Here is a 10,969-nt window from a genome sequence, read left to right as displayed (position 1 = left end):
TTTTTTTTTTTTTTTTGTGGATTCCATGTGTGTAGATCAGTCCCGTATAAGAATGATTCTCGTACAAAAACGTGATCCGTTCTCCCACATTGATTGATAGATTATGTGGTTATTCAAATTGTCAAAGAGAGAAGATATATATTAGATTAGCAATATGTCAAACTTAAGATTTGGATTCTATCAAACACTTCTGTATGTCCATGAATGGCTATATTGCTTTGCCCACTATTCTGCACTCTTTCATAATTCTTGATTTTTCAAAACTCTATTTTTTTCATATGACAAAAATTCTTTTCAATGAACAAAAAATGGTCTCATCTGATATGCCAAGTGGCAAATATTTGTAACAAAACTACAATGAAAGAGATGCAACATTTGGCCAAAACTTTGACCTATGTCAAAGATCTGAATTCATTTTGTGTTTGATTGCTATGTTATAACCAGTTTGTTGGATTGAGATCCAGTATAGGTTTACTATCTAGTATCTATGCCTCCAAGAGTAGAGGTGAAAATTTTGGCCTTGACAATCCGAACCTGCCTTGACTCGCCCTAAGCCTGAATAGGACTTTGACCAAGTTTTTTTACCTCGAGGGTGGGTTAGGGTTGAAAAATCCCAACCCTTAGTCAGGGTTGGGTCGAGCTCAGGTTGAGGCCTCAGCCCGGCCTAACCTAGCCCGTAATTAACCATGAATTTTTATATTAGACATTTAGGATTCTTATCGGTATTTCATTGTTCTATAATTTTTTAATGTATAAGATATGAATGGCAAAAATAGATCAATCAAGATTAATCCAACCAGTGTGGAAGCCAAGGTCAACCGAACCCAGCCCAACCTGACGCAACCCGACCTAACTCGGCCCTGATAGGATCAATTAGGGCAGGGTTGGGTTGGTATGAACTCGATAGGATTGGGTCTGAACATGAACTCAACAGAATTGCAACTCAGCTATGATAGGATCAATTAGGGCCGAGTTGGGTTGGTATGAATCTGACAGGGTAGGGCCTGAACATGAACTCAACAGGATTGCAACTTGGCCCTGATATGATCAATTAGGGCTGGATTGAGTTGGTATGAACTTGACTGTCTTGGGCCTAAGCATGAATCCGATAGAATTGGATTGGGTTTGAGTTGAATTTTGAATACCTAAGATTAAATTAGGGTTTTAAGAAACCCGACCAGTTTCACCCCCACCTCTTCTGTTGCACTCGTACTTGAAACGATCTTATTATGGGCAACTTTTTGTGTAGAAACGAACCGACGAGTGCAAATTTCCCTGTGACCAAACAGTAGTCTTGTGTTGGTCCACCGGATGTGGGTGGTGTCGTGGCGCATTCCTCTCCTCAATAAATCGGCATTCTGCCAATCGAAGGTTCTGAAAACGGCGGGAAAACCCTCATAAAGGAAAAATAGAAAAAAGCGTCTTCCACAAAAATTCCATCGTCTTTCGTTCTCTACTGAACTGATAGAGTGAAAGAGGAAACAGCTGCTACTTTTATGGATATCTCCCATCAGGGTCGATTCGAGTTCCAAGTTCCAACGGTTGATCTACAAGAACCCATTCTGGTTTTCTCTCTATGTCGTTTCTCATATCTCCGCGCTTTCACTCCGTCCCCTCCTCCTTCCTCCCTTCCCCAGTTAGGCGTTGCCGTTTCTTCTCCGCAGCGGCGAGTACACAAGTAGACATTGAGAGGAAGAAGTATGACAATGTGGCCTTGTTGTGGTTCAAGCACGATCTCCGCTCCGACGACCACCCGGGCCTTGTTGCCGCTTCCCAGAGTCAGACTGTTGTTCCTCTTTACATCTTCGATCACCGAATCCTCTCTCGTAATTCCCTCTCTCTCTCTCTCTTATTGATTCCATTTTTAACGAATTTATGAATTGAAATTCTCCATTGATTCTATTAATAAATTGGTACAGGTTTTTCTGATGAGATGTTGGAACTGGTTCTCTTGGCTTTGGAAGATTTAAGAGAATGGTTGAAATCTCAGGGGTCTAATCTGATGATCAGGTTCGGTAGTGCAGAGAATGTTATACTGGAACTCGTACAAGAGGTTTGTACACATTCAGCTAGCTTATTCTCTGCATTTTAAACGCCCGTGCCTGAGTGGAAATTTAAGCAATTATCAAATTATCTGGTTACACTCATGGCCTAGGGTTGGAACAGGTGAAAGCTACCCATGTATTTTCAGAGGAGGAGGTGGAGTATAACCTTCGTACGGTGATTGATATCGTTGAGGGCTCGTTGTCGTCTGTGACTTTTTCTTGGGGTATTCCTCAACTTGTTCGTTGGCAGACTCCTTTTTATGATATCAAGGTATTCCACTTTGGTCCGATTGAGTTGTTGTGCTGTTAAACTTATGATGGAAAGCTTCATTCCCTCCTTTCCTTGTTTTGCCTTTCTTTCTTCTCCCTTCTTAGTTTTGTTTCCTCAGTTATGTCCTTGAATTTGTGACATTGCCCATATCTAGTAGAACTTGGTGGAGCTACCAGCATCGTACCGGGACTTCAAAAAACTCCAATACCCCATCACTACCCCAATGGCACCCCCATTTGTACATGGTGTGAACATGGAATTGAATTGGGGTATGTTAAAGTGCCTTTGAAACCCTCTTTTTATGCTTCTACTTTCTTTCTTCCTTTGGACACAATCCTACTCTCTCTTGCTTCATCTTATTTTTATCCTTTTTTCCTCCTAAGTTTGGATATTATAAATGTTGCTGTTAAGCTTATGTTCAATTATGCTTTAGGTACCATTCCTACATTTGCTGATGTGAAGAAATTTATGAGTGGAAACCCACACAAGTCAAAAAAGAGTTGGACTTCAATCAAGGAAATTTCTGCTAAAACAATTTTAGGGAAAGAGAGGATCAGTCAGTCTGAAATGCAGAACTATCCCGATCAAAGCATTAGAAATGTAAATTCAGTTGAGAACACTCAAAACGATTTGGATCCCAAGAACATTCAAAGGAAACGGTTGCAAAATTCTGTTTTTCTTTCAAGGAAAGGGAACTTAGTTGGAGGTGGGACCAGTGTTTTATTAAATGCATTAGCTGCATATCTGAGATATTTTGAGGTAACGGCTAGGGATGACTGGCAAGAGTAAGTGATAACAATCCATTATTTCTCTTTATGTTGTTTTTCTTTTTCTTCTTCAATTATTATTATTTTATACTGTTGGAACTTATCTTTTCTGGATGATGTAGTTTTATTACTTTCGAGATCTTAACAGAAAGTTGTAGATATAATGTGAGTTGGTACAACTATCATCTATTTCAACCACCTACGATGTGGAACCACTTGTAGTGGGCTAGATGAATTAGAAATGCAACCATTAAACACATGGAAAATGAGCAAAGTTCAACTCAACTTGCTGAGCCTTATCCCAACTATGTCATGTTGATCAGATGATAAAGGACTTATTGCTGTTAAACCACTTGTGCCTTTCACTTCAGCCCATGGCTTTCCCTTTTCCTTCTAAAACCAATTTGCATTACATCACTTGTCACTGGTTCATTTCTTGGTTGTCTTTGCTCATGGACTAGACATCTCAACTAGAGACATTCCTTTTTTTTATTTTTTTTATTCTATTGCTACTTCATGTGTATCAAAGATTTTTATTTATTTCATCCTCTATTTTTCTTGAGTAACACATGTGAGCATGACTATCAAAATCCTATGGTTAGAAGGTGAGTTGAACATTGGCTTTTTAAGGGCTTAGAAACTGGCATTACTTCTTTTCTTATGGGCCTGTGGTAGATCAGTTGTATCATATTGCTTAAAATTCCATGCTGGTTAAAACTTAAAAGAACCTTTAGAGGTCATCTGTTTAGCTGTTCCTTGTTTCTACATGTTATCATGGAAAGCACAGGGCACTACAGGCCTTCAGCAATCTTGTTACTATGGTGATATTTTCAGACGCGCAATTCTTGGATTATGTGCATTATTATCGCAGTATTTCTAAGATTTGGGTGCAATAGAAGTTATTTGGATTAAACATTTAACTATTGGTGGTGTAGAGGGGACCACCAGATTTTCATGGATCCAGGGTTGTCCTAATAGTTATTGGTACTATTGTCAAGCTCTCCCGTATGCTATTCAATTTTATTATATGTGAAGGAGGAAATATTATACATTCAACCCCTAGGGGGAATGCAGGTGCACATGATTTCTCACTGCATCTGACAATGGGCTTCCCAAAGTTCAACTTCAGTCTCTGTTTGATGGGAAATTTAGGCTGTTTGTGTAGGCGGGGTCCTTAGATTCTGCCATACCATAGAATTCTTGTTTTTCCAGCTAGTGAGTTTAGGCCTTTTTACTTTGGACTTGGGGTCATTCGCGTTGAAGGAATTGAGGATTTTTGTGGAGTGTGGCGCTAGTTAGTCATTGGATGAATGCAAGGAGATAAGAGGATCATGGAGGCCTTGAGCATTATCAGGCAGGTCATGCTTGTGCTTCATCTTCAAACAGCTTGTTCCAAGTGAAACCAAGACCAGTCTCTGATCTAGTGGGTGGGATTTCCAAACAGGGGTTCCTAGATCATCTATCGATCGTAGGAGTTCAGTATATATGAATTCCAAATGCCCTATTTCTTTTTTGGGTTGCATTTGATCATTGGTACACCTTTTTGTCCTTTTCCATTGAAAAACTACATATTCATGAGAAGGTTTCATTCTTGTCCCTGCATCTCAGGAGCAGTCCTTTTGACTTGGTTCCATGACAGGGTGCATGAGAAATTACGTAATGCTGAAATTAGAAGTGGAGCTTCATTTGGTGCTCTGTTTGGTTCAGCCATCTCTGTTGGTATCATATCAAGAAGGAGGGTATATTTTGAAGCAATTAAGTATGAGAAAGAACGTAATGCAGGGTTTCTATCCCCTTTTGGATACTCAGCAGCCACTGTTACTGCAGCAGCTAATGCTGTCTGCTCAATGGAGGTAAATGAACATTTAGGCAATGCGGTTGGTTTGTAGTAGTTGATGCATTGACTTGTTATCTTTCTTGGTTAATATGATTCCCGGCATTAATTAATTTCAACTTCAGTTTTCCATGCCGAACATTACTGACCTTTTAGTGACTTTCTGTGGCAGTGGTATTGGCTTATGGCTTTGAAAAGCCAAATAAGCAGTGAGGGAAGATATTCTGTTAGGATATGGAGATGGAATGGCCATCTAATTCAGGTATTTCATGGCACATTGGTTCAGATATAGAGATGTTCATTAATGTTTTTTTTTTCCAGATCCTCTAACTAACAAATTCTGAGTATCCTACGTCATTGGTAAATGCAGAGTCTTAGGATAAGAATTCAGTTTGTGTGTCTGTGTGAATGGTATTATTGGTTCTCTAGGACACTCTGCCACATGTTTTATTATTGTCTGGGAAGTTAGTTATGGTTTTATGTATCTTTAATAGCATGTGTTCTCTAAACAAATTGTGCTGTTAAGGAATCTAGACAGCTTGTAATCTTGTATCTCTGCTGCATGTTTGCCACATTACCCTCCTAAAATAAGGCTCCATTTTCTGAGCAATGTTTTAATCAAAGAACTTGAAACCTCAATCATTGAAATGCAAACTACTAGAATGCAGGATGATAGGGACAATCTGGTGAAGGATAAGAATAAATTATCTAACCAGAAACTTTGTCCTTTATTTAGTTGAGAGAAATACTTATTCTACTGAGCTGTTCCACTTGCAGTACACAGTTGTTGGTCATGAAGGTCCTGCTGTACTTCTTGTACATGGGTTTGGTGCATTTTTGGAGCATTACCGTGATAATATATATGCAATAGCTGATGGGGGAAATCAGGTTTGGGCAATTACTCTTTTGGGGTTTGGTAAATCAGAAAAACCAAACATTGAATACACTGAACTCATGTGGGCAGAACTACTGAGAGATTTTATAATTGACGTTGTGAATGAACCAGTACATCTAGTTGGAAACTCAATTGGTGGTATGTTCCAACCTTGAAGATTTTTACCCTTGTTTGTTTCTCAGCTATTGTTGAAAAAATTTTGGTTTTGTTTTTCTTGGTACTTATATGATGTACTGTGATCAAATTGAATTTTCTCACTTCTACTGTCTATCTGTTTGTTTGATTATTTTGTTTGCAGGCTATTTTTCTGCTGTTGTTGCTGGACTTTGGCCTGCCTTGGTCAAGTCTGTTGGCCTAATCAATACTGCAGGTTCAGTTGATCCAGGATATTCATCTTTCCCAGTCACTAAAGTAAGAGGATTTTCATCCTCTATAAACATTCCAGCAACTTTTTTTTGCATTTCTAAGCTCATCCTGTTGTATTCATAAGCATTGTGCATTGTCAGCTAAATAAAACGCACTAGTTTATTGTGATTCTCAACTAGATTAGTGTTGCTAGGTTGTTTCTTGGATTAGATTTACACTCTTATCTTTGCCGAATCTCTCTATCAAAAGGGTATTTTTCATTTACTCTGTAAGTTACATCTGTGGTGTTCTAATAACAAAAAATCTATTAGACCTTGATTCTGTGGTTGAATGGTCGGGGAAAAAATACATGCAGTTCAGTTCTCAAACTGGCAAAGTTATGCTTTCTGCTGTGTGAGTAGTTGATGCCGTGGCATTAGAGCGGCTGGATAGGCATGATAGGCTTTGGAAACCAAAGCCCAATAGATCCAGCCCATTTTCCAAGCCTTTGGGTTCAGGTTTGTGTCCAAACAAGGGCCAATGATTGTAGATAGGATATGTTGGGGATTATATAAGTTATCAGGGGTATCTTTGTAATTTTGAGCATTTAAATTTAATGGTTGCCAAGTCCTGGGGTCTAGTACTCGTGTGGGTTAGTCTATTAGATAGAAGCTGAGTCTTGTTGAAGAGCTTATTACACTAAGAAAGTGCTAACAGGTTTAGGAAAGTTAATATCTAATAGGATCTTTTTCTTATTGATTTATATTTATATGGCAAAAGGTTCTGTGCATGGTCCTGTCCCCCCTCTCACAAGAGGGTCTGAAATGACTAAATCCCCCCACCCCCACCCCCCCCGCCCATTTGGCACTTCATAATCCGTCCCAGCCTTATGCATCTGTGCATGAAAACTCTTCCATATTTATATAGTCCATCTCTCTCTCTCTCTCTCTCTCTCTCTCTCTCTCTATATATATATATATATATATTCTCCCTATTGCTTAGTAATAGAATTGAATAATAAAATTTTCAAATCTCTTGTGGCATATGAGCCTTTCTTTCCCTTTCCCCCTCTCATCAATCTCTCTAGTCTCTCTCTCTCTTTTCTTTTTCTCCCTTCAAACTTCTCTTCTCCTCCTACTAATTTCTATTCTTTATACTATATTCTTCTTCAGTTTCAGAGGGTTTTTCTCTGCAGAACCAGTAGAAGAGTCCCTTCCTTCAGTTGGTATTCTCAGTTGCAACCAGTGAGTAAACTAAGGGTGGGGCCTTAACGAATCGGTGGATCCATATGCCGGGGGGGGGTGTTGAGAAATTTTTTTCTAAGGCTATATGGGTATTTCGGTAAATTGTATAGGATCTCGCTATATATTTGTAGCGAGGGTTCTTTCTCTGTAAAATCTCAGAAAAGTGATGATGAGTGTTGTAACCCTATTCTCCATTGATAGTAAAGCAGGATCTCATCTCACCATGGATATAGGCACATTTGCCGAACTACGTAAATCTTTGTGTTCGTGGTGTGATTGTGCCGCGGAACCGAATTCCAATGATCAAAATCGGATCACTTAGGGCCCTCAAGAATGACTAAGAAGCTCAATGTAATGGTTGAGGGGTATTCTTGTAATTTCAGAAACAATTTTAAGAGTTTAAAAGAGAAGAAAATAAAGAGGGGGCATTCTGGAATTACTAAAGTAAAGGGGAAATAATAAAATATAACTTTATGAAACAAGGGCTTACTTGTAATAACAGCAAGGAGTTTGTTTGCAAATAAGAAAATATTGCTTCTTCAACCTTAGGTCCCGATAGAACACAATAGCTAGCAGAGACCGAAACTGGTTTCGGTTGGAAGTTCTTCAATAGGTATCGGATGGACCTAAAACTTTAAGTGTATGGTCGTAACTCCAGGTTCTACTGATTCCAGCCAATAAGCAGTCGATTGTGCAGTCCAGAAGTTGAGAATAAAACCCTGAACCTATTATGGGCGATACTGTTGCAACCAGGATGATTTGTAGAGTAGAAGCTCACTGCAGGGAAGGAGTTTGAAGGAGAAACTCGTGGGCTTGAGTCGCCTATGGAAGGGCTTCCTTCGCTCAAAAGCTTAACCCAAACAGATTAAAGGTGAGGGAGATCGATCCTCTTGTTTGGGACTGCAACTACCGCCAGAAACAGGGCAGCAGCTAGGTGTAACAAACAGAAATAAATACAAGAAGGAAGAAGATGGAGTCGTAGAGGAAAGGGAAGGGAATAGCAGATAAGAGAATTTCAGAGAGGGAGAACAAGAGATTCGCAGCTCACGGCAGCCATGGTTCACCCCAAAAACATTCATTCAATTTCATTCAATTCTCAAACTGAGTTCTTCTCCATTACAGGGCTATTTAAAGAAAAAAATAATAACATAATTTTGGAAGCTAATTAAAAATGGAAACTAAACCTAGTTAGCAACTAAAATAAAAATCAAATCTAAATAAAAGACTGTTAATCTAATCTCTAACCAATAAAGGAAGTAAATAAAAATCAAGTCAAAAGATAGCAACTAATTCCATCGTCAAGCTGCATCAGATTGTTGTTTGTGTTTTCATTTATTTTCTGCATCGTTTTAGGGTTCCGCTTCTACATAGACTGCATTAGTATTTCACTAGTACAAACACTAAGAAGTATTTTGGTTGTTTGAGCCTTACATGTGAGGACAAATGGACCTTTTGTGGGTGGTGTGTGTGTGTGTCTTCATCTGTGCAATTCTGGACCTTGTATTCTGGAAGGGATAGTATTTGATCAATGTCAAGAATTGTGTGAAGAATTCTAAACGGTCGCTCACACAAATTTGGAAACCAAAATCTTTTTTATGTTGCTTTTATTGTTTAAATTATTTTTCCACAATGTTTATCCTGCACAATAAAGTGTTGGTACCCATAAATGTTAACCAATGAGGTAAAGGTATTTGGTGTGTATTCATTTCATCTGAAAATTGCTTCAGGAAGGACGTGTATCAGGTGGGGTTGCAAGGTTTGGTAGTCGACTCCTACTACTGTATTTGAGGTTGAGTGCAGGGAATCTAGTGAAGGACTGCTATCCATCGGTGAGTCTTCTCTATTGCTGACACCATCTTGATGTTTTTCTTCTGGATATGTCTTTTTTTTTTTTTTTTTTTTAATTAACGGTTCAGGTTGCAGAACACACAGCGAGCCGATGATTGGCTTATTGATGAAATGATAAGAGCAGTATCCTTGTTCATTGCTGCAAAAATGGTTGTTTATCCATGCTCCATGCAAACTTGTGTTAGCATTAATTATTATTTATTTATTTTTTTTGGGGTGGGGGGGGGGTGGGATGGAGTTAGGCAAATAGGTTAATGGTTATAATGTCATTTGAAGATGCAATTAGGATTCCGTAAAAAAAAGTGTTTTTTTTACTATCATGGTAAAACCACTTTTCCCTCTCCCATGCCTGCTCTCTTCCTTTTCATTTGTGCTAAGCTTTAAGAGCAATCTCTGTATTAGCAGATTGAGCTTAGTCAGGCCTTTAAGCATATTTCTGGATAGGCCAGTGCATTTCTCTCTTAAGTAATATATGGTATTCCTTAACAAATATTTAAGTCAAATGATCCTGGTGTGCTGTCTGTTCTGGAAAGTGTCTTCAACTTCAACCTAGCAATTCCTCTCAATTATCTCTTGGAATCATTTGGAGGAAAGGTCTTAATTGTACAGGTAACTTTGCAGCATGAAGAAACATAGCCATAACATTGCATACTGGTTACTGATTAGCCCCCCCTCTCTCTCTCTCTCTCTCTCCAGGGTTTGAAAGATCCCCTTACCAATTCCAAGGTAAAAGTCTCTATGTTTAGGGAGCATTGCACTGGTGGTGTTATCAGAGAATTGAATGCTGGTGAGGGCGCTTATACTTTTGAATTGGTGCTTGCCCCTTAAATTATTATCCTGTAATCTTGATTCGCTACTTGGGATTCTCTGTGTTATTGTGGACGTGCAGGCCATTGCCCTCATGATGAGCAGCCAGATGAAGTAAATTCCATTTTGTGCAAATGGATTAAGACCATTGAAAGCAACCTTCAACCTGTTGAAGGCATTTTGTTATAATTCATCATTCTATTTATGGGTTGACTCCTCAAGAATGTAAAACAAGAAAAAATTCCGTGGGCATACTGATCCAATTGAACATTTTTGGTCTTGCACATTTTCACCACTATAAGCATTTGTCTTTGAAAGGAGTCAGCAAGGTAGAGGTTAAATTCAAATTCTGTCTTGTGATTTCAATCCCATTTCAGTTGACAGCATTGCCTTCTCAACTACCAAGTATTCAATGGTTTAGCCAGTCTGTTTTTGCATTCCTCCCAAGTGGACACTGCTGGATGTAATGATGATCCTATTCAGATTAAAGCAGAGGTGGTTCTGTACTTCTCTAGATTCTTTGGTCTAAGTGATGTAAAAAGAATGGATTTGAATTGGATAAGTCAATATCCAAATTAGAGCTCAAATCTAATTACATATTTAGTTCTAGTATAAAATATAATATATTGGATAGAAACGCATGCAAAGTAATGACAATCTTTATTTTATAGGAAATGTAGAGAGATCTTTCAGGGGAAGGAAATGTGTGAAATCTTTTAAAGTTGTATTAAACTATTTGATTGCCAGGTTTGTGGAAAAACTGAAGACCTTGAGATTTTATGGTGTTGCTTCAGACCAAATGCCCGAAACATCTTAGAAGTCTTTTGGTGTAAGCTGAGTGAGAGTTGGTATACATTCAACGATGATGGTTGCTCACGTGGAAACATAGGCTGAGATGCTGAGTAGATGCGAG

The 10,969-nt window shown here is 38.7% G+C and overlaps 1 protein-coding gene across 4 annotated transcripts; it reads left to right on the top strand.

Annotated features, from left to right (window-relative positions):
• The first annotated feature begins 1,391 nt into the window (after nt 1-1,391).
• LOC122082310 lies at nt 1,392-10,570 on the top strand. 4 transcript variants are annotated; one of them, XM_042649772.1, is made up of 14 exons: nt 1,398-1,826; nt 1,920-2,053; nt 2,167-2,316; nt 2,474-2,585; nt 2,750-3,101; nt 4,723-4,936; nt 5,090-5,179; nt 5,695-5,950; nt 6,111-6,223; nt 9,129-9,230; nt 9,325-9,372; nt 9,748-9,858; nt 9,946-10,036; nt 10,139-10,570. In XM_042649772.1, exons 1-14 carry the CDS (start codon nt 1,577-1,579, stop codon nt 10,243-10,245), a joined length of 2,130 nt encoding a protein of 709 aa, XP_042505706.1. In that variant the 5' UTR covers nt 1,398-1,576; the 3' UTR covers nt 10,246-10,570. The 4 variants fall into 4 exon arrangements, 2 of the variants coding, with proteins under 2 accessions (XP_042505707.1, XP_042505706.1); XR_006141273.1 differs by lacking the exons at nt 9,946-10,036; nt 10,139-10,570 and having other exon boundaries at nt 1,392-1,826; nt 9,133-9,230; nt 9,318-9,372; nt 9,748-9,812; XR_006141272.1 differs by lacking the exons at nt 9,946-10,036; nt 10,139-10,570 and having other exon boundaries at nt 1,393-1,826; nt 9,133-9,230; nt 9,748-9,819.
• The last annotated feature ends 399 nt before the right edge of the window (nt 10,571-10,969 follow it).

This window comes from Macadamia integrifolia, chromosome 6, assembly GCF_013358625.1.
Source record: "Macadamia integrifolia cultivar HAES 741 chromosome 6, SCU_Mint_v3, whole genome shotgun sequence".
NCBI classification, from domain to species: Eukaryota; Viridiplantae; Streptophyta; class Magnoliopsida; order Proteales; family Proteaceae; genus Macadamia; species Macadamia integrifolia.
This window is presented reverse-complemented; position numbering and strand designations above follow the sequence as displayed.

Bases quoted from the DNA above. Each gene is read 5' to 3' on its own strand.
- LOC122082310 (XM_042649772.1), top strand. From the start codon at position 1,577: ATGTCGTTTCTCATATCTCCGCGCTTTCACTCCGTCCCCTCCTCCTTC. The intron at 2,317-2,473 runs GTATTCCACTTT...CATATCTAGTAG, and splicing joins CTCCTTTTTATGATATCAAG to AACTTGGTGGAGCTACCAGC. The intron at 5,180-5,694 runs GTATTTCATGGC...TTCCACTTGCAG, and splicing joins GGAATGGCCATCTAATTCAG to TACACAGTTGTTGGTCATGA.